The 23,879-nt window shown below is 43.4% G+C and overlaps 1 protein-coding gene across 1 annotated transcript; it reads left to right on the top strand.

Moving 5' to 3' along the window:
* On the top strand, positions 1–18,031 carry mfn2 (mitofusin 2). Its single transcript, XM_031301095.2, has 18 exons — positions 1–358; positions 1,446–1,627; positions 4,153–4,288; positions 5,818–5,980; positions 6,150–6,274; positions 6,407–6,515; positions 6,693–6,800; positions 7,590–7,743; positions 7,922–7,989; positions 8,466–8,587; positions 10,213–10,339; positions 10,604–10,708; positions 11,683–11,785; positions 13,229–13,449; positions 15,661–15,816; positions 16,508–16,704; positions 16,816–16,950; positions 17,650–18,031. The coding sequence occupies exons 2-18, from the start codon at positions 1,450–1,452 to the stop codon at positions 17,717–17,719; spliced, it is 2,277 nt and encodes a 758-aa protein (XP_031156955.1). The 5' UTR covers positions 1–358; positions 1,446–1,449; the 3' UTR covers positions 17,720–18,031.
* Positions 18,032–23,879: the final 5,848 nt, after the last annotated feature.

Here is a 23,879-nt window from a genome sequence, read left to right as displayed (position 1 = left end):
AACATCTTACCGCGATACTTGTGCTTTAAAACGTCGATCGAGCCCAACATGTCAGGGAAAGACCGAAGTAGCTGGTAATGCGCTGAAACGAAGTGCTTTTCTGGGAACAAGAAAACAACCTAGTTTGGAATATATAGCTATATCTATTGGGAGTCAAACTTACGCTGTTCGCTGACAGTGCTCCAAAACAGCTTGTAGCTTCATCAACCCTGGGCTCGCTTGAAACATTTAGCGACGCTCCCTGCATCCTCTGCGACTAGTCGCGCATTAACGATAGCAATTAGCTCGTAGCTAAATATTTCACACCCCAGGGGCCAGGATGCGAGAGGATTCTTTGTGAGGAACGACCCCATCCACGGTAAGTCACAAACCATAGTTACAGTTGACAGTCTGTTCGGATGGATAGCTACTGTAGTACGCTAGCTAGCTGCTTATCTAAGCTACGTTAACTTCACTAAGGCTAGTTAGCTTGTCATTTAGCATGGATTTGTCCCCACTCAATGCGTTGTCATGTCAGTCAGGACCTATTGTATACAGTCTCTGTTAGTTAGTCAGGATGAGTAGCCACAGTTACAGCCAAACAACGTTAACAACAAAAGGATGAGGACTGATGTAAGAGACTAGCTAACGTTAGGCATGTCGCGTTAGACAGATTGACGACATGCATTTCAACTAACTAGCTAGCTTGCGCTGATACTAGCGTGAACTTGAAATACATTTCAGCTGGGTGTGTATCGTCTCTTTTCAACCTGGGTTTGTGTTGGTATTACATTTTGCTAGTAAGTTCCCCTGTTTTTAAACGAGTGAAGACAGACATTCAGACCATGCGTACAGTGTTACCTTCAAACTGTGTGAAAGGTCAGAGCTGAGTAATGGCCGTCACCATACAGGTGGACACGGTTAAGTCAAGACTTGACAAGATGGGTAATATATACAATAAATACATTCTAAATAGTGCAAAGGTAAGGCAAAAACAAACGGTATAGAAAAGTAAAGAAACTGAATCGAAGTCCAGAGTTGTTGGGGGCAGAGGGGAGGGGAGGCAGCTGAGCTTGCTGATAGCCAGCCTGGGGAATGAAGCTGAGAATTACAGATAGTTAAAGCTGGCAGTATCTTATCTTTTAACTATCAATTATTCCCCCGAAGAGACCACAACCAACAATGAATTTGTTCTTGGATTTAGAGAGAGAGGGGGAGCATAAATAAGACACTAAACAGGTGCTGAAAGAGAAATTTATTTACTGGCAAAGCCATTAAAATTCAGATAGATCTACATCTCTCAGCCACACCCAGGTATTCTCTCACACATATTCAATGTACTACTGAATGCTGTAACTGTTTTTCTCACTGACTTTCTTTCGCTACAAGTGGATGTCAGATTTCAGTCAGACACTTTTGCCAGACATGCTTATACGGGTGTTTTTGATGTCTTATCCCCTGTCCAGTGCCATGTCTTTGGTTTTCCCTCGACCCAACACCAACGCAGTACACGGCAAGAAGGATAAGAGACTGATGGCGGAAGTGAACGCATCGCCGCTCAAGCATTTTGTCACGGCAAAGAAGAAGATCAACGGGATCTTTGAACAGTTGGGGGCCTACATCAAGGAGAGCGCTTCCTTTCTGGATGGTACCCTTCCACCTGCCATTTTCTAGCCCCTTTCACGCATGCACCCCTTTATGATAATCCGAAGGCAATGTAACATTTAGTCTCATATCTGATTCTTCCAGGTGACTTTTATGTAAAAGCCACAGTCTCACTAGGTCGGACATGTAGTTACGTTTTAGTTTCACTTTTGAGAGAGAGAGAGAGAGAGAGAGAGAGAGAGAGAGAGAGAGAGAGAGAGAGAGAGAGAGAGAGAGAGAGAGAGAGAGAGAGAGAGAGAGAGACTTCCTGAACGTGCATAACAGAAAATGTAAACAGAAAGGTTGTTAGGCATACATTAAATTGTAAACAGAAATAATCGATTATGGGCTGGCCGATTATCGATGCAGCATCGTCCATGTCCGTGATTATTTGATTAATTTCAACACCTCTACTATCCAACAAGCTAACGTTACCAAACGAGCTAGGTAGCGTTTTAATCGCGGCCGTAGTGGACTCCTGGAAAAATGCATCGGTTAACGTTGTTTCCTTGTCATGACTATTTATTATTGACTCAGCATCACCTGCATTGGAGAAAATAATCACTTCATCCGATGTTTAAAGTGAATATAATATAGGGCTGCACGATATGAGGAAAATATGGGAATAATACTTGTGATTTTTGTGGATTTCTGCTTTTTAGTATTCTGCTAAAATACAACAAAATTGCTTGTTGAATTTAAAACAGACCAAAGTCTATCTTTTCCAATGTTCTTTTATTGAACAAATTGAACATTGAATTAAATATAAAAGGCACCACTAAAAAAGAACGACGGTTACGTTTGAAAGTGCAGTTTTCTACCGATATGTTTTTTTTGAACCAACGCAAATTGTATTTCGAGATATGTCACAGCCTTTCGATGAAGCTGCGATTGATTGCGCGGCCCTAATTAGCAACGGCCCGTGGTGCACATGACAACAAACGTTACGTTGCTGTAAGTGTAATAAAACCTTGGGGAGCAAAAAGTATTAACCCTTACCTGTTCAACAGGCATAACCATGTGGAAAAGCAACATTTCAACCACAGCGCGCCGCTCTGCAAATTGTGAATTTTTACAAACGAGCAAAAACGAAAGCTGTCGGTTTGCAGTCCTAACTCTTTATCTTAGTTTTGCCAGGAATCTTGAAATTTTGGACAAAATCTTGTGAACTTAGCTGCTGGCATAAACAAAGCATCCTCTCCGCTAGGGTTTGGTACCATTTGGATTTTTACGATTCCGATGCCAATCCGGTACTTTTAAAACGATTCCGATTCCTAACCGATTCCTAAACCGATTCTTGAAAAACTGAAAAATGACATCAAAGAAAGCCTCTTATGGAGTTTTTTTTTTAAAATTTAACAATATATTAACTTTTTAAAGTACTTAAATATATAATAAGTAAACCTAAGTCACATAATAATAATAATAATAATAATAATAATAATAATAATAATAATAATGTATACTTTATTTATCCCGCAAGGGGAAATTAGAATACCTAACACAACTACAATAATTTAACAAATAACAGTTACACTATTAACAAGTAAGAACTAAATAAATGTTGTTGAGTTGGTATGCCAACCAGCTTCAAACTTTAGCAGTTCTTTTGCAGAAAAATGACCATATTTGCCTTCTCTGGCAAGATACTACACCTCTCCTGACTTATGGCATGTCCTGCACAGGAGAAACCTCTCTCAGATGGTGTCCGAGAGGCCTGTACACACAGGTATGAGTTTGAAAGGGCACCAGGCTACAGGGTCTTGTCCTGAACGATAGACTAGCAGACGCTAGCAGAGCGTAATATGTATACTAGCGATCGCGTGCAGTGAATGGTTAATATGCCTTTACGTCCGTTTTGGTGAGCCCAGAGGGAAAATATGCCATTTAAAAAGTAGCCTACATTTATGATGGCTAGCTAACGGTAGACTACAGAGAAAGTGTGATATTTTTACGTCCGTTTCGGAGCGTGCACAAAAACCCGTCTTATCAGCTGTGATTGTGGAGTGCGCGTCGGGGGAATATGGCGGGCACGCGCTTCACACCGCGAGCGGGCACGTGCGCCACTCGGCGTAAAAGGGAGAAAGTCTGGAGCGACAGAGGGAAAATATTTCAGTCGGAACCGAAGTTTGCGTTCTAATCCAGCCCGAATACTACCGTTTGCGTAGGAACCGGTTCCATAGTGGAACCGGGTTTCGGTACCCAACCCTACTCTCCGCTCAGAGCGGTAAATCCTCATGGCTACTTCATATGCACGTAAAAGGCGTCATCGGACTTTGCGGTCTTTATTCCTTCTAAACTTAACTCAGTATTTACATAACAAGAATATGATTTATTTTAATGACAATAGCTGATAATTAAGTTTGTAATTCAACCCAGACAAACACACACACACACACACACACACACCATATTTGACATTAGTCTAAAAAAACATGCTAAATCTGATGTAGTTAGGTATGGCTATCTAAGGAAACTCCACATATAACCAGACTGATTGGCCCTCTGTTTGATATCTCCCCGTTACAGATACGTACAAAAATGAAGAGCTGGACCCAGTCGCCACAGAGGAGCAGGTCCAGGAAGTCCAGGGCTACCTGGCCAAGGTGGCAGGGATTGGAGAAGTACTTGCACGCAGGCATATGAAGGTGGTCTTCTTTGGGAGGTATGTCTGGACTCAACAATAATATTTTTTGCCACTGGTCCCGTCAGGCAGATGGGTCAAGAATCTACTGGCATATATATATATATATATATATATATATATATATATATATATATATATATATATATATATATATATATATATATATATATATATATATATATATACTTATTTTTCTTGAAAAAGAAGTTGTCTGGTGTTAGCTGGAACATAGCTGAACTTACCAATGTTTACAGCGCCTCGGGTTTTTAGAAATATAGTTATTCCAAGGTACACGTGGGACTTTATTATGTGGGGCTTAATTTTGAAACTATGGAAATGCCTGATTTTGAGCCTGTATATAGTCAGAGCTGTCCTGAACTCAAAAAATATCAGCTATTGTCAGACGCTACGGAGCAGGGATCATGTGACGTAATGCCGGCTAAAAGGCTGCTGAACAGCGAGCTCTGCATCGCTTTGTTACATTAATCCTTTTTAAGATCCATAAGCGGGGACACATTTGTGCTCAGCTTGGAGGAGAAACATTGCGGGAGCCAAGAATGTTGAAAGACAAAAAGTCCCGGGCGTGTGGGGATATTAAAAACCCTCTGCTCTCCCGTGGACCTGAAGCCGCGCAAGACCAAGAAGACGGATCTGTGCTCGGAGCTAGTCTCGTAACATAGTGAACGGCATCGGTAACATCTATGCTGCGCTAACGAAGACCTCAGGTGACATGGAAAGCCTGGCAGATATTCGCCGCACTACCGCTTCGATGAAGACAAAACTTTCCGCTAGTTTTATATAGGGCTGCACGATTTTTGCCAAAACGATAATCCCGATTACTTTGATCAATATCGAGGCGATTATTTACCACGATTATTCATACAGAGCACTGCTTTCACTTCCATGTTGTGCTACCTTCCTGCTAATGTGCACACCTTTTGCATCAAAATAAGAAGGGCTGGAATATTCAGACATTAGTTCATTGGGGTAGGTATTGGTTTTTAATTTTGCGATTCAGGTATCCGCTAGGCTAGGCTAATTTATACATTCAGCGAGGCTAGCAGTGGGTGCGTCAGACAGAGTTACGACACGCACAGAGATGAGAAGGGCATGTATGGACTTGTCTAACTCTGCGTGGATGCGGTGAATAAGCGAAAGTCCCAATAAGTCGCCGTGTTCCTTTAACAGTGAACGGCCGTGCGTAGTGCTGCTGCTGGCGCAGCGGTGGCCAGCTGAGTCCTTCCCGAGTCACGCTGTTGGTTTAGGAAGCGCTTGATTTGATATGCAGCGCTGGTTTCCGCGAGCGGAGCGCGTGTTTTAAACGTCAATAAGTCGATCGTGCTCAACGAATTGTGGGAAAGTCCAAATCGTGGTCGCAATTATTTTTGATTAATTGTGCAGCCCTAGCTTTAACTCCAATTCTGTGTCACTGTAAAAAAAAAAAAAAAAAAAGTCTACAAATGTAAAATTTGACCTGAAACTAGAGGATTAAACATAAAGCCGTGGAGAGACGGCAGGCGTTGCTGACAGGCATGTTTGTTCTGCAGGACGAGTAATGGGAAGAGCTCAGTGATCAATGCCATGCTGTGTGACAAGGTGCTGCCGTCTGGAATAGGACACACCACCAACTGCTTCCTGAGGGTGGAGGGCACCGATGGCAACGAGGCCTTCCTGCTCACGGAAGGCTCCGAGGAGCGGAAGAGCATAAAGGTCAGCAGAACTCAACCGATCACGCAGGGCAAATAGTTTTGTCTCCAAAAACGCCACACCTACTAATCTCAACGACTCCAATCTGCAGAAGTGGAATGTTTGGTCGTTGGTCTTTGCCGCGCGCGGACCCGTCGGTTGCTGATGTTGTGTGTGTGTTTTTTTTCCCCAGACGGTGAACCAGCTGGCCCACGCGCTCCACCAGGATGAGGACCTGGACGCCGGCAGCTTGGTCTGCGTCATGTGGCCTAAAGCCAAGTGTGCTCTGCTCAGGGATGATCTGGTGTTGGTGGACAGGTCAGACGTTGACACTACTCAATCAACAAATTCATTTCCGTCACCCGTTTGCAAAATAAACTTTAAGACGTACATTATGTTCACTTGCCGAGTACTGCAATTTGAATATTGTACTTTGTTTCCCCCCTCCAGCCCAGGGATAGATGTTACCACAGAACTGGACAGCTGGATTGACAAGTTCTGCCTGGATGCTGATGTGTTTGTTCTGGTGGCAAACTCGGAGTCCACGCTGATGCAGACGGTGAGACATGAGAGCTGCGCGTGTCATTTTTGAACGGAGCCAGAAGGTGCCCCATCAGCTCTAGAACCGAGCGAACTGTCGTGTGACCAGATGGGGATCTAATCTGTCAAACCGTTGTAGTAAATGTCAACGCAATGCTGATGTGTTAAATGTGTGATACCTGATGTCTCCCTACAGGAGAAGTCTTTCTTTCACAAGGTCAACGAGCGGCTCTCCAGTCCCAACATTTTCATCCTCAACAACCGCTGGGATGCCTCAGCCTCAGAACCTGAATACATGGAGGAGGTCAGTCAGCCTCGCAAAACCTCTACACTAGGGAACACGCACACACACACACACACACACACACACACACACACACACACACACACACACACACACACACACAGATTTAAAACATGCCACCACGTTTAAAATGTTGTATGATGTATGCCTGGCACTTGTGCCACCATACACCGGTGGTTTATGTAGCTTCATGCTGCAGGTAGAGAGTGAGAGGGATGTCTACATCAAGAATTTGTTTTGTCCAATCTTGATTCATCATATAAACTATAGGGCAGGCTCGGGGACTGCAGCAGGGGGGCAGGGCAGGTGTGGGTGTGTGTGTGTGTTACAGGTTTAACCTGCTGCTGACGCAGCACTAGCCTTAGATTAGACAGGTGAACAGCTTAGCTGCTATTACCATTCCCCTCCCTCCATCTGGTCTGCAGGAACCTTCACAGGCCTCTGCACTCCCTGACTAAAATCATGTATCCTATTTTAAAGCCTTCTCAGTGACTTCCAGTGTTATCTAGCCATGTTGATACTACAGGTCTTATTTGCCCAGATTTAGAAATAGCTGCAGTTGAGACATGACGCCACACCCAGTTTAATTGTAATGTGTTCATTCCCAGGTTTTTGAACCTGTGTCTACATTCTTCCCACAAACAAAAAAGTTTGGCAGCTAGGGTTGGGCCAGTGTAAACCGTATGCCGGAAATCGACCCAACTCTTAACGCTTGCAGCTTGGTGTGCTCAGTGGTTACTGTTGTTGTGTTACAATAACGTTCAACAACGCGTGTCGTTGCTGCGTCAGGTCCGCAGGCAGCACATGGACCGCTGCACCAACTTCCTGGTGGACGAGCTGGGTTTGGTGGACCGAGCCCAGGCCAGCGACCGCATCTTCTTCGTCTCTGCCAAGGAGGTCCTTCAGGCTCGTGTGCAGAAGGCCCAAGGAATGCCTGAAGCAGGTAGGGACGCTGATCACTGTGGATTCTGACAGCGTTTGTACGAAAAGTCCGTTCCGCATCACCATCTACATACGGGTGACGCATACCATAGCTTTGAAGGAACACACTAAATGTGGACTGTGTGGACACACACATTCTACAGTTTTCTACAGTATTACATGTCGTTGTCCCGTTTCAGGTGGCGCTCTTGCAGAGGGATTTCAAGCCCGAATGTTTGAGTTTCAGAACTTTGAGAGGCGATTCGAGGTAAGATGCTCATAGCAGCAAGGTCACCTGCTAGTTATGCTTATTTCCATGGTTTTCTTTTGGATATTCATTTTATTTATCACTGTGACTTCCCTAACACTCCAGCATTGATGGAAGGAGGCTAGCAGTCCCCCCCCCCCCCACTGCTTCCAGTATTTGTGCTAAGCTAGGCTAAACACATTCTGGGCCTTTTTCTGTACTAGACACAGAGCTTGGCTAAGATGGCAAACAAGCACATTCTCCCTAAAGTGCTCCACTATTGACTAGTGTAACTTAAGCCCTACTTTTATTTGAGGACACCTTCTGACTGAGTAAATGTTGTACATTATTCATTGTGTAAAGTAACTAATTAATCCAGATACCAAAAGTTAATTTCAGATGGACTGGAGTAGTGACGTATCCAGTGAGTCGTGCAGCACATCCCCTTTTTGTTCTTGAGTTGATTGGATCGTTGGCCTGTCTACTGCTGTGTGTAGGAGTGTATCTCGCAGTCAGCGGTGAAGACCAAATTTGAGCAGCACACTGTGAGGGCCAAGCAGATCTCTGAAGCCCTGCGCCGCATTATGGATTCAGTGCACATTGCTGCACAAGAGCAGAGGTGAGTCCGGTATTAAAAGCAGACGGTACAAGTGTATAGATTGAGACTGTATGTGAACCAAAGACTGGAAACACGGGGATCCTGGGTGGATTGTGTGAACTATTTACATAAAAATTTAAACTATTTGTTATATTGATTTGATGTGGGTATTTGGTTATAGAGCTGGGTGATGTGGAGAAAATCAAATATCCCCATCCCTATTCTTGACCAGATGCCGAGAGATTGTCGGGTTGACTATTGGTGCTTACAAATACAAACTATTTTCACAATGATATTTTAGATAAATAATCATTAGTAATGTGAATGTAATGACTAAGTGGGTAAAGGCAAATTATAGAACAGCTAAAAACAGTCTGGAAAGTTAAGAAAATGTTACTTTACTGTAATGCAGCCTTTAAAACCAGGAGACATAACCATATTGCCATAAAATCTTAGACGATATCTAGTCTCATATCACGATATTGATATAATTAACAATATATTGCCCAGCCCTATTTGGTTATATATTAACACCTAGCAACAATGTAGTTTAATTGTATTTATTTGTGTATAATAATTTAGAGGTTTACTTTAATGTAATGCTAACGGATAATAATATATAACAGGCTTATAAATTAAAAGAGAGAGAGAGAGATTATTTAGCTTAGCTCAGCCGTCCAAACAATCATCATTAAAATTGCAATTTGGCATATTTAAACAAATTCATCAACAATCGCCAGCTGTCATACCTCAGGGCCTCAACGACGGTATAGTCACACGGTGTTTGATCAAAACGTTAACGGCACTTCCCTCAAACAATATACCGTAGCACAATACAAAGAAATGAACTATTAAGGCTACGCTACTACCACGAATATCAAGGTGCTTGGGTGACATTTACCCATGAAAGAATCACAACTGAAGAATGCAGCACCAGCCCGCAGCAAGCGTGTCAGCTGCCTGGCGTGTCCGTTTTTATTTCGGCACCCATGTTAACAGGTTAAAACTTACACGCTGCCTGCGTGACATGCACGTCTCGCGCGTGGCTCGAGCCGCGCCGAAAAGCGTGTATGCTAGAAATAGAACCGACGCCTATTTTTCATGCGACAACGCAAAATAGAATAGAAAAATATGTTTATATGTCATTTTGACACAATGCATATTAATAAATGACAAGTTGATGTTGAAAAAAAAAATTGATTTTCAAATATTGCACCTGTCAATACAGAACGAAATATTCTGTAGCCTATTTTGCCGTCAATACTGCCGACGTTGTCTTTGCTGTAATCAAATCAGTATATATGTATGGTTAACATTGTATTTCATTTTATCAATGGGAAACATACATGTGTACGGACAAGGCTAGTAGCAGCACGCAGCTGACAAGCAACAGAAACACCACGCTCACGCCATGCAGCCAGTGTGTAGCCGGCCTAAGTCTAATTTGGAAATCAATCAAGATACAAAATTAAAAAACAACTTCTATTTCAGATTTTTATCAGAATCCGCTTAAAAGGCCAATTCAGTATAAACGCATACAGGGAATGTGACTCAGGCTTTTTGTTGCTCTCAAAGTACATACAAAGTTGTAGATTTTACGCAGAAGTATAAATCACGCTTTATTGTGTGTGTGTGCGCGTGTGTAGGTTCTACTGCCTTGAGACAAAAGACGACCGTCAGGAACGATTGGAATTCATAGACAAGCAGTTGGACTTGTTGACCATGGACTGTAAGGCCAAGATCAAGAAGATTACTGAGGAGGTGGAGAGACAGGTGAGCCCAACATGACATCATTACAACCCAGCTGGGCTTTATTCTCTTCCTGAATCTCCGTGATGGCTTGTGCAGTGACGGACTTGTGGAATCTAATTATTCCCTCCATTTTAAAATGAAAGTCGTTCTATAGTCTAGTTAAAAAAAAAAGAGAGACTTTTCAAGTTGTACATGTGTCACCAGTGTCAGCAGATGCTGATTGTCCTGGTTCAGTTGATTCTACCAGAGGGAAAGTTTTCACCCCTGCTGTCTGCTCACGTTCAGGTGTCTAACGCCATGTCGGAGGAGATCAGGAAGCTCCATGTGCTGGTGGATGACTTCCACCTGGACTTCCACCCGTCACCAGTGGTACTCAAGGTCTACAAGAATGTGAGTTTAACGCAGATATTCAACCGAATTCTTTGTCCTTTAATGTGAGCTTCACAGGGCTGGCTGAAATAGAGCCCAAGCCTTCTGTCTATACCTGCCACGTTTTTGTTTTCATGAGTGTCTACACAGCTGCCGTACTGTACTTCTTGGAAAGTCTTGTAGACAGATGCCATGTTCTCGGTGTTGCATGAGCCAATTGGCCAATGACTGTAGAGTCCACATGGCATACATTTAGTCATTTTCCTATGTCCGTATGGACCTTTTGCGCAGACATCCACGTGTAGCCAGAAGCCAAACCTCTCTCTGTCCCTTAGGTCAAGTCTGTTCCACACAGTCCATTTAGCTGTTGGGTCTCCAACTTGACAGTTACAGTTGAAATATTGTCCCTTAATCATGTATACTGTTTGAGTATTGTGTTTCTGAATGTTGTGGTGTTGCGATTTAATTAGATTGTTTATCTTTTCACTGCAGTTGCACGGCATAACGCACTTCCAAAAACCGTACACTGAGTCTCTTTTCATGGGATGCGATGCCGCAGCCCCATCTCCGTTCTCCATATGCCTGCAAAAGTCTATTTAACTTTATTACTTTATTACTTAGCCTTCCCCTTTTATAAACCCAAAACATTTAAAATGGAACAAACATGTCCATCTCGCAATGTTAACAGAAGTGTAGTGTAAGGTATCTGGCCAGTAATCTGCTGACAGACAACAAACAGACAGACACGCTTAAAAGGCTTAAAAGGAGGTAGCTTTTCTTACAAAAATAAAACGCTACTTCCACTTTAAAACAATATGTATTTAGTTTATTGCTTATTAAATCCTTGTGCTTGCAATGTATCCCCCCCTCCCACCTCCTCAATGTAATGGTAAGTAGTATAATGGCTCAGTGGTCAGGCAGCAGCAGTGTGGATGTACATGCGAGGAAACCAAACTGAAACCAAACGGCAGCGTGTGTTTTTCTTTCTGTTCTAGGAGCTCCACCGGCACATAGAGGAGGGTCTGGGCAAGAACATGTCCGAGAGGTGCTCCACCTCCATCACCAGTTCCCTGCAGGCCACACACACCGACATGATCGGTAACTCACCTCCTGTTTACACCTGAGACTGCTCTATTCGCCTGTCTACACTGGCCGCAAACATCCCTCTACACTGAACAGGCTTTAATGGCCAGCCTGTTACACTTTTTATAGTCTGCATCAACGACAGTTCCTTCCCAGGATAACGTGTGTTGCCGTCCAACTCCCCTTCTCTTCTGGGACAACAACCTTCAACCTAGCACAGCTGCACGCTGAAAATGTCAACTGTAAATGTATACTAGCGTTTACAAGAGACACTCTTTTACTCCTTTTACAATAAAAAACCCTAGAGGTGCTACACTGTTTTCCAGACGGAATTCAGTTCACAGAGTATTTTGCTAAAAGGAAACTCAATAAATAGCTTACAGTAGCTTAGCTTTTCCTGTTTTGAGGAGCTGCAGCATTTATTTGAGCTCACACTGCAGACTCTACCTACTGTATCATTACATTCGCTTGATATCTTCACCGCTAAACGTTACCTCTCTGCCCCGATCGCTCTCTTTCGTTCGCTGACGCAGCATCTCCCGTCACTCTCTCTCCAGCAGCATCTCCCGTCACTCTCTCTCTTCAGCAGCATCTCCAGTCTCTCTCTCTCTCTTCAGCAGCATCTCCTGTCACTCTCTCTCTTCAGCAGCCTCTCCCGTCACTCTCTCTCTCTTCAGCAGCATCTCCCGTCTCTCTCTCTCTCTCTCTCTCTCTCTAGCAACGTTCCCAGAAGGACCTCAAACTGTCCCACCGACATGGTAGATGAGCTGGCACGAATGTCCCAAACTTTTATTGAAAACTGTCGCAAATTTGCATCACTGCCGGTGTGAATAATTTTGATGTGAAATATATTTGCAGCCGATTATTTCACATTTTTGCGCCGCTTATTCGCCACGCCCCTGGTGTGTTAACAGCCTTAACTGGGCATTTTTGGGACCGATTGGTGGGATTGCTGTGGACAAAGTACACACGGAGATACACTGGTGAAACCTCATTGGCTCTTGCCAATGAGGTTTCACCATGTATCCAGCTAATTTAAATAGCTCACGTTACTGTATTGTATCAACAGTTAACTTCATTTAATATGTTTTAATGTTATGTTTTTTTTTGCGGGGTTGCAAATGTTCCACCAAAACAAGTTCCTTCCAGAGACTGTTTAGCAGAGCCACAGTCGCTGCGTCCGGAGCTTAGCGCCGCCCAAGACGATTGTGATTGGTTTAAAGAAATGCAAACAACCCAGAGAGTGTCTTTTTTTTTTTTTTCTCCTATCCCAGAATGTATGTGTGGTGTAGCCAGACCTTACTCCACTGCAGTATCCTTTAGTGGAAAGATGTTTGTAGCCACTAGCCACACAGTTTGTCACTGACTTCTGTGCCTAATTATGACTGAATATATCCTCTTGATTCTGTGCTGTCCCTGTTTGTGTGTGTGTGTGTGTGTGTGTGTGTGTGTGTGCAGAGGGCCTGAAGCCTCTGCTGCCCAACCCGGTCAGAGAGCAGGTAGACAAGCTGGTTCCCCGTCAGTGCTTCAGCCTCAGTTATGACCTGGCCTGTGACAAGCTGTGCAGTGACTTTCAGGAGGACATCAGCTTCCACTTCTCTCTGGGCTGGACCATGCTGGTCAACCGCTTCCTGGGCCCCAAGAACACCCGGCGGGCCCTCATGGGCTACAACGACCAGGTAACACCTTCTGGAACATTGTGTGTGTGTGTGGCTAACGTGACTGCAGTCTTTTCCTCGGTCAGCTCCTGTGCTTCTCTGGCGTTGATGCTGTTCGTCTCTTTATTTATTTATTTATTTTTTTAAAGATACATTTTTTGGGCACTTTAGACATGCAGCAAAGGGCCGCAGATTGGAATCGTACCCACAGCCGCTGTGGCAAGGACTGAGCCTCTGTAAATGGGCAGCCAGCATTCCATTAACTGCAAAGTGGGTGATTTTTAGCCTGCGTTCACACTGCCTGCAGTCTGTCAGACGGTGTAGCGAATACGCAGGTCTGCCCATTCATTTTGAATGGGGGTAGTGCGCTTATTAGGCTGCAGTGGTGGGAGTCGAAATGACTGTCTGCCTCTAACACTGTTAAAACCAAATGCTGCTTCTTCTCCCAGTGTGGAGTCCCTCTCTGACCACATATTTAAAGCCGTGTGTCTACCTGTGGTCCGTACATGAAGAATCATACAGATGGGTTTGGAATTTGGAGCTGTTTGGACAGCATTGGATATTGGATATCAATAAACTGTGAATTAAACTAAACGACCGAACAAAAAATGTTAAGAAAGAAGGCACTGCCATAACTCTTCCGTGTCGACCCGTCACGATAAAAGTCCAGCTTAAATTCACTCGGAGCATTTCGCTAAGAGGAAACTCTACCCTTCACAATAAAAGTCCAGTGTTCCGAGAGCAGCGCAAGTTAGAGCGAGAATGCCAGGTGGGTTAAATGAGTGAGTGAGTGGTTGAGCGAGGGGACTAGAGCGAGCGTTAGCGGTGTTGTTGTGAGAGTAACGTAGCGTACGAGTGAACGCAGTGTGAGGAAAGCGGGAGGAAAAAGAGTTGGCAAAGAAGCCACCAAATAAGCACCAAGCTCCTCAAGACACGGTGGCTTCATCTGTTGTTTATGCGGTATCGGTAAAGTGAAGGGTGTTAACCCCTGGAGGAAACGTCTCCCCTGTGCTCACCGACTACAGGTCTGGGAGCCCCAAACAGAAAAAGGTCGAACACCAACTTACAATCACTCTGATTAATTTGCTAAGATGAAACTTTTAAGTTGCTTTGAGCTTCTAAAACAGACAGAAAATAACGTCATCTCAGAGCTGACGGGCAAAGAGAGCTCTCGGTCTCACTCAGACTCACCCTGGGTCAGCTGTGCTGCTGCTAACTTATAACACTAATAACATTACCGTCGGCAAAAATACCTCAGCTAATCAAATCCATACCTCAATGTTAAACGTCAAGCCACTGAGCCTGTTTGGAAATTAAGCACGGATACACTTCCTCGCATGAGCCGTAGGTGGTGCCAGAGGAGCCTGATTTTTTTATTTTTTTTTTAAATTACCTGCTTCATGTAGTTCTACTGGAATATAAGGTCAGTTTCAGCAAATATGACAGAAAGTTAGTTTTATAAGTCTTAACCTACTGCACCTTTTTAATTTCACTTTATTACAGGTGATATGTTTTGGGTCACTGGAGCCAAATGTGTGTAGTTTTGTACAATGTCGGACATAACAGACAGATGGTTCATCCAGTCACCTGCCAGGTATTTGTTTTTTGAAAGGGCCGGCCCTTCTCCAAACAGTTCCAATGACGGCTTCCAGGCTGGTTTTGTGTTAACAAACCACCTGGATTGTCAGGTTAAGAACATTTCTCGTTGTTTGAAAACATTTAAAAGTGAATTTAGGCTTTGCCGTGGCCAGAGGCAATATGTTTTCATGTTGTACGTACATACGCACGTCTGTCCATTTCTTGTGAAGGTGATACCTCAGCACCCCCCTAGAGGGAATTTCTTCAAATGTTTTTTTTTTTGGGCTGCGTAGCCTAAGCACTAACTTAAGAGTATTGTTATCAAGTAAGTAACATTAGTTGTAAAGCAGCTAAAAGGGCTTTTGAAGAAGTTATTTTTAATTTGAGAAAAGGATATATTAAAGGGTGTTTTTCATAGATTAGTTTGATTGAATTTGTGCTTATTTAAAACTGGTGTAATGAAGGGATAAATGACTTTAAAAGTTATTTTTCATGATGAAGATTTCTTTGTTTCCCTGCCACATAAAGGGTAACATCAACAGCAGGACCTGGGTATGTGTATGGGCCCAGAACATCCCTCCCTGAATGTGTGTGTGTGTGTGTGTGTGTGTGTGTGTGTGTGTGTGTGTGTGTGTGTTCGTTTTCCCCCTGCAGGTGCCCAGGCCCCTGGCCCTGACTCCTGTCAGCAGCAGCATGCCTCCATTCCCCCAGAGCTCTGTCACCCAGGAGGAGCTCATGGTCTCCATGGTGACTGGGCTGGCTTCCCTTACCTCTCGTACCTCCATGGGTGTCCTTGTGGTTGGCGGCGTGGTGAGGAGAGACGCGCACACACATACAATGCGTTTCACTATCTTTGTGGGGAACCGTCATTGACATAATGCATTCCCTAGCCCCTTAACCATCACAACTAAATGCCTAACCTTAACCCTTACCCTAACCATAACCTAATTCTAACCCTAATCCTAAAACCAAGTCCTAACCCCCAAACAGCCCTTTAAAGTTGTGGGGTCCAGCATTTTGGCCCCACAAAGCTGTCCGGACCCCACAAGTATACCATAGTCCTGGTTTTTGGACCCCACGAATATAGTTAAACAAGAACATATATATACACACACACACACACACACACACACACACACACACACACACACACACACACACACACACACACACACACACACACACAAAGAGGACAAAGTGAGATGTGGACTAAGGGGTGTTTTTACTTTTATGATGCACATTTGCACATTGCTTATTACATAATGCACATCTTATGCCATTTATTATGAGGACTCCAGACCAGATACATTAAAATCGACTTATCTCTTCATGCTTGGTTGATTTCGAGTCAAATTAGCTTTTTGTGCGACCATCATCCGACAGTAATGTTGCAGGAGCTGGACCCACGTCACAGCAGCTGATATATCTGCAGTCAGATTGTGCTTAGGTGTGAGAGGGGAGGAGGGTTGAGCCAGACCTAAAGCTGTGATGGTGTCTGCAGATCTGGAAGGCGGTGGGCTGGCGTCTGATCGCCCTGTCAGTGGGTCTGTACGGCCTCCTCTACATCTACGAGCGGCTCACCTGGACCACCAAGGCCAAGGAGAGAGCCTTCAAGAGGCAGTTTGTGGACTACGCCAGTGAGAAGCTGCAGCTCATCGTCAGCTACACCGGATCCAACTGCAGCCACCAAGTCCAGCAGTGAGCATGTTAACCCGCACACAGGCGTTTACGGTGCGCCGCGTAATCAGTGATTTGAAGGGAATCCGGTGTTTTCTAACCCCGCTTTGTGTCCCTGCTGTTTGTGCTCAGGGAGTTGGCAGGTGTGTTTGCTCAGCTCTGCCAGCAGGTAGACGTCACCCGCCAGAACCTGGAGGACGAGATCACGGACATGAACAGCAAGATGGAGCTGCTGGACAGCCTTCAGAGTAAGGCCAAGCTGCTGCGGTAAGGACGTGACGCACTCGGCCAGCATATACACAGCCAGACCGATTGGTGGGGCTAATCAGGAATCACATTCAACAACGAGGTTTTACCCCAACCTAACCGTAGCTTTCTTCTTTTACTGAACCCAATCAGTTCTTCTTTTCCTAAACCCAACCCGTCCACTGTATACGGCGCTCCAAATGCGTACAGATAACACGTCACTTGGCTTAAGAAGGTGGGCGTGTATGTTTACGCGAAGTCACGATGTCACGTTGAAAAAATGGAATGTTTGGCGGTACGTCGGTGTTTAACATATCATATGTGTTCACTACTGTTGCCAGGCAGCCTGCTTTCCTTAACGTCCGGTCTCTTCTTCTCTACTACTTCTTGCTCATTCACACATTATTTTGTCCGTACGCCCTCTGGTGGTTCAGAGAATACTGCGACAAACTATGCGTTGAGCGTAAGAGTCTCTGTGCGTGCTCGATCTACGGAAGCCCGCGCATGGTGCCGCGCTCGAGTATGCTTGCTTTAGGCACAGTTAGGAAGTAGCCAACTTTCTGTTTCCTCTAAGTCTCTCTGTGATCACTCATTTAAATGTGTAGAGCCAATTACATGGCACAGCTGTTGCACAACTGTATTTCTAGCCCTGTTCAGACACCTCATTACATAAATGTAGAGACTATTATATGTATGTATGTGTGTGTGTTTTGTTGTTAGGAACAAGGCGGGCTGGCTGGACAGCGAGCTCAACATGTTCACCCAGCAGTACCTCCACCACAGCAAGTAGAGCACCCAGAGGATGGGGCTGAGAGACTGAGAAATACCAGAGGAACATCTGGAACACCTGCCGAACCCCCCTCCCCCCTCCCCCCTCGTAGATGACACACTTCTGTATTTAGAAGTTAATGAGAGGAAATACTCCACAATGTTGTGAAGAGGAGAAAGGGATGGTTTGATGTGAGAGGAAGAGTTACCTGGTGGCTGAGACGGCGATTTACGTGGACCTGATCTCCGGTTGGGTGTCCTGTGCTCAGCTGGACACAAAACTAAAAAGTGAATCAGCTATTATATATAGGCCACAACACAAATTATTAAATGGTAAAAAAAAAAATGGTTTAACCAACACCTTACCATGCCCCCATGTATTTCCTGATGCTTGTTCTTATCATTGATCACTTTGATGTCCAGTTGTGGTGATATGTCTCCAGATGTCTGACGCGTCCGAGCCCAGAACATCATTAGCACTGTCGCAAAACTCCACGCTGGCCTTTCACATCCAATTCCAGTTAACTCTCGCCACATTGAACGTGTGTAGGTTTGATTTTTGTAAATACATTAGGAACAATGGACAAACGGCGTGCTGAAGCAAAAGGGAATAGAAGGAAGGGTCTTCTGTTAGGATACTGCAACATCAGTTATTTTCTCCAGCTGTTGTCGTGTTTTTGGAAAAGGCAGCCCTTGTCGAGAGAACGAAGCTGTTGGAAATGGTCTTGGTTGTAGTCGGAGGTTGCCACCGAGAAACAACTGTTTGTATTGACACACTCTCCTTTTTGTCAAAGTGAACAAGAAGGATGACTTTAGTTGAGCCTGTCACAGCTGTTGATGGTCTCAGAGTGAAGACGGCTGATTATTTGAACTATATATGAACCCCTTGGCCCCTATATGAAGTAATTGAATCGATGTTAGCATTTTAAACGACGAAGGAGAGCATGTAAGATTCCTTTATCCTAACTTTAAGGGTGAAGAGGAAATGGTGCATTTGTTGGGGGACTGTTTTCAGTGTGAACAATGGAACTATATGGCACAGAGGAATGAGATGTATCAGGCTTTGGATATACACACAATACTCGATAGGATACATTCATTTGTCGAAGAAATTCATCTAATTCACTTTGTATTCCACATTTAGCCAGTCCCTCCAGAAAAACGCGATTATGCGATCGCATAATTCAATGCATAATCAGCCAAAGTCCGCATATTTATGCGGGGCCCGCATTTTTTCAAATACGCCGCACTTTCGCCGCATAAATTGCTGATTTCCGCGCAAAATATGCGGGGCGTGCATGATTTCATAATCCCCGCATTTTCGTTGCAAAAGTCACATATATCTTAGCAGAAAGTTGAAAAATGTTGCGTTTACTTCACACAAGAGCAGCCATTTTCCCCTGTTGCCATGGGAACGTTACGAAGTGACGTAATTACGCGACGTGAACATCATCGAAAAGCTGCAAACCCCGCGATGAAGCCATGATGAAACCGCAGTTTTTGCAAGTTCCCGCAATTTCATCGCGTAAAATTGCATAAATATTCCACATTTTCCATCGCATTTTTTAAGGAAACGTGCCGCATAATCAAGGATTTTTGCCCGCAGCAATCACAAAAAAACTCCGCATTTTTCTGGAAGGACTGTTTAGCCTAGCAAATATTACTTATGTCATGGTCAACATTCTGACTCAATTTAGAAATTTGACTTTTTTCGTGGGAGCTAACTTTGAAGACTAGAGCCTATGTGAGATGGATCAGCACGTGTCATCTGTTAAAGCCATGGTAGGCAGTTTATTTTGGCCGTCGTTGGGCGAAGATTCCATACGTTTTTAGCGTATTGTAATCCAAGTGTTCTGAGAGAGAACTAGACTCTTGGCTCTGTTCTCAGGCTTTAGAAAATCTGGTCCGTGATGGGAGACTTTGGCCAATCACAGTTCATTTCAGAGAGAGAGCATTCCTATTGGCTGTACTGCCGATGCACATGTATGTTCCTTCAGCGAACGTTCTGCTGTAGCCAAAGGCTCAGGGCTGCGAGAAGTTGCAAGAAGTTTTTGTTGCGTTCTACCTCCCACTGCCAGCCCCACGGGAAGTGCACCGGGCCTTAAAGCAAATTTAACATAGCGTCCAAACAGTGGAATTACAACTCCTGGCCCGTCACATGATGCCCTTAGGGCCCAAAAAGACTTTTCCCCCCATCGACATACATGGCGAGAGAAATGTCGGTTAACCTGCGGATAGTTTTTTTTTTTGTTTTTTTTTTAACGTCACAATCCCCGTGAATTGACCCATTTTATTTTATTTATCAGAATTTGATCCATTCGATCCGATAACATTTGGAAAGTGTAGAAGAGCAGCACGGTTAAATCATTTTATACCCATCCAAATTAGGCGGGCTGCTTCATGCAACTCTCAGAGGAATGAACGGAGTTCCGCCTCCAACGCTGCATCCAATTCTTATTATACATCTATGCCCACGGCTTTAAATAGCAGATGCCGGCACATAAATGCCAAAGATTATGTCTTGAGGACATTAAGAAGCTGTCGCCGTTAGACTTTATCCACCAGAGAGCACCGGAGTTTATATTTACTCTATAAAATGTCCCACTCAGCAGACATACTGGTCACTATTATTTAATAAACACATTGAAAGAATTCTCATCACAAATGTTAATGTTCCTGTAATGTGTTCATGTGAAACAATACCTCTGACTTGGCGGATTATGACATGATGACGAGCTTATAAAATCCACTATTGGTCGGTCTCTGGCACCTTACGTTTGATGTTCTCAATCACGAAATGTTTGGATGTTTGAATTTTTCAAAACGTCAGTGTGGAGTTCAGAGGGGATTTGGTATGTCGGGTGCACTAAAACAAACTGAGGGTGTGCAACTTAATTTTCAGCTTTCTCTAATTCAACTCAGAATCCTGACCTTTCTCACCATTCACAAATGATCTCAAGCGTCAGAACGTCTTTCATGCTGCCCCTAATTGTCTTCCATACACATTTAATAAAACGGGCCCAACTGTTAACATGTTTCTGATGTGAGATGGCAGCACTGGCAGTCAGTCTCCCGTGTATCACCACTACTCCAGTACTTTTCTTTGGGCAGAGTAAGGTTTTTGTCTTGCACTGAATGCATATGTGGCCAGGTCTCTGCCAGTGTCACCTAAACTGAACTACATATGATGGCATACGTAAGAGGGGCCAAATCCAGCATCCGCTCCCCTTTTTTGAAATGAAATTGTACTCTTTGTTTCTAAAACGTGTATATAATGTAATTTATTAATTTGCCTTTCAATTGGAAACAATGGGGGATGCTGAAGGAGACAAAACCACACCGGACTGGATGTGCCTGAATTAGTCCAGTATGTAAAAGTTGTGGTTGATTGGGCCATGCTGTCAACGAAAGCCATACATACACTGTGTTGCCAAGTGAGCAGGAAGGCTGCCGTAAAACACTTCCTTTTAGAGTGAAGATATGCACTTTATCAGTTTGCTGCTTTTCGATTTCTTTTCTTTGATGGAGTTAAGTTTTTCCCCCAGAATCCTCTCTACATAACACAAATTAGTTGTTTGGCTTCAGGAAGGTGAAAGTACCTGCATGCAGTGTGGATGTTGTAGTTCGTTCAAAATGTTCAAGTATGTATGTATGTATGTATGTATGTATGTATGTATGTATGTGAAAAATAAAGGTGACACCATGCAAAAACATCTATTGATGTCTGTGAGCTAATTTGTGTATAGGCCAAACATTGTAACTTGCTGTGCAGCCTGAGTGTGCAGGTGTTCATCCCCAGGCTCTCAAATCTAATAGCAGTCAGGCTATAGCACACATTAAATTACTCGGTAAATACCATGGCAGTCTGCCTATTGCATTTCACACAGTTTGTGTACAAATGTAAAATGTGGAGATATTAGCAGTAGAGGAAAGGTGAGACCAGGAGCCCTGCCTACTATTGGATATATCGTCCTCTGAACCAACATGTTGGACAGAGGCTACACAGACCAACCTACTGACTGCCGGTTTCATCGTCACACTGAGGCTTCTGAAAAATATTTGAACATCACCTATTTTGTCCCTGCTGTCATCGTCCCCCTCCACCACCACATCTATGGGGACATTTCTCAAAAATCTTCAATATCCCCACATCTGTCCTATGTCAGAAAATGCAAGTCCTTCCAAGCACATTTTTATTGCCACAGCATTTCCAAAAAGGTTTGGCGTGTTTAAGAATTTGGCCAGCAGATGGCAGGATGACATCACTAACATGACATTGTCTCCATTCAAAACTACAGCTGACAACCTTTCAGGGCCCTTTCCTCAAAGGTTCCTTAATGTTTCTTTGTAGTAGGAGACATCCCAAAGAAGATAAAAAACATTAAATTAAACATAGAAATGGAAGTGACATCTTTAGTTCATTCCTAAACAAATTCACCAGACACAAAGACAAAACCATTTGGTTTTTAAATGTGCACGTACATGGGACTGAGAAATGTGTTGAATATCTATTTTCTCATGAGGCCTTGACACACACAGTCAAGTCAAGTCAGCGTTATTTATATAGCACATTTAAAACAACATAAGTTGATGAAAAGTGCTTTAAAACCAAGGCAGATGGTTTGAAATCTGCCTCAACAGACAACATTGCATAGATAAAAAATACATAAAAACAACGAAGTAGAGAAGAAGGAAGTTAAGGGAGGGAATTAAATCAACGATAGATTTAAAAAAAAAAAAAAAAAGCAGTATAAGGAAATAAAAGATAATTAAAGCTGTAAAAGGCAGCTACAAGCTAAAAGCAAGGGGAAAAAGTTGGGTCTTTAAATTACATTTAAAATTTTCAATTGTAGAACAGGCCTTAATGTGGGACACGAAGTAAGCAGGTCAGTAATATATAATGTGGAGTTAGTCCAATAGTAAGATTTTAAAATCAATTCTGTATTTCACTGGTAGCCAATGTAGGTGAGCCAGAACAAGAGTGATGTCTTGTCTTTCTCCTGTACCAGTTAGAGGTGTAGAGGCTGCATTTTGGACCATTTGGAGCCTGGAGAGGGTGGAGTGAGGCAAACCAAAATACAGAGAATTACAATAATCAATTCTAGAGGTGATAAAAGCATGAATAACTATTTCCAGGTCAGATAAAAACTGCTTTAATTAGGCCTTTCACTGCACAACTGACTTGTCAAAGTTCAGTGAAGTATCAAGGAAGAAATGTAAATGGGAAAGAAACAAAATGCTATTTGGTTGGTGCAGTGGAAAGGGTGTGGATGAATAAGAGAAAAGGCCGTGGATGTACAAGAGAAAGGCCGTGGATGTATAAGAGAAAGGCCGTGGATGTATAAGAGAAAGGCCGAGGATGAATAAGAGAAAAGGCCGTGGATGTACAAGAGAAAGGCTGTGGATGTACAAGAGAAAGGGTGTGGATGTATAAGAGAAAGGCCGTGGATGTATAAAAGAAAGGTTGTGAATGTATAAGAAAGAGGCCGTGGATGTATAAGAGAAAGGCCGTGGGAGCGAGAGGCACGTGCTAACGTTCTGAAGGAGGGGGGATTGACTTCAAATATCAACAATATTTCTCCAGAATCGCTGACTCAACCTTTACATAAATTCTTCCACTCCTGACTGACTTTAAAGTTACTATATGTAACTTTTAAATGTTTCTGAAACTGTGAATAAATGACCTGTAGCAGCAAACAAGAACACCGGAGAAGCATAATGCAGCCAATTAAAAGGTAGCAGGAGATGTCTTTATATAGGCTTAATTGTATTTCAGTGTTATTTTAAAAGTTATCTGTTGTAGTTATGGCTGATAGTGGGGCAGGACCATCACAGGAAAGAAGGAAATTAAACAAAGAACAACTAAAAGCTAAAAGGGAAAGTGACAGAGAACGGGTGAAAACCCATTGGGTTTTCAACAGATGGAGACAATTACAGGATTGTAAATGATTCCAAACCCACCCAAATTGGCCCTCAGGTATGTAATATGTCTATTTTATTCATAAAATAACTTTACAATGCGGGATGCGATTGTACGCCAGAAGCCAACATTAAATGACATCCCCTTCCATTTTGAGTGGACGTTTTATTCCTTTCAGTCCGTGTTTGTTTATTTACAAAAAAGTGGTCAGACGAACGCAGGACATCCACAGCAAAAACATAAGAAACAAAAAAATAATAAT

Source organism: Sander lucioperca, chromosome 12 (assembly GCF_008315115.2).
Source record: "Sander lucioperca isolate FBNREF2018 chromosome 12, SLUC_FBN_1.2, whole genome shotgun sequence".
Classification (NCBI taxonomy): domain Eukaryota; kingdom Metazoa; phylum Chordata; class Actinopteri; order Perciformes; family Percidae; genus Sander; species Sander lucioperca.
The sequence above is the reverse complement of the archived record's forward strand: the minus strand, read 5'-3'. Positions and strand labels throughout refer to the sequence as shown.

Coding starts and splice junctions, on each gene's coding strand:
- mfn2 (XM_031301095.2), top strand. CDS start 1,450: ATGTCTTTGGTTTTCCCTCGACCCAACACCAACGCAGTACACGGCAAG. Junction 11,786..13,228: donor CACACACACCGACATGATCG/GTAACTCACCTC, acceptor GTGTGTGTGCAG/AGGGCCTGAAGCCTCTGCTG. Junction 15,817..16,507: donor TCCTTGTGGTTGGCGGCGTG/GTGAGGAGAGAC, acceptor TGGTGTCTGCAG/ATCTGGAAGGCGGTGGGCTG.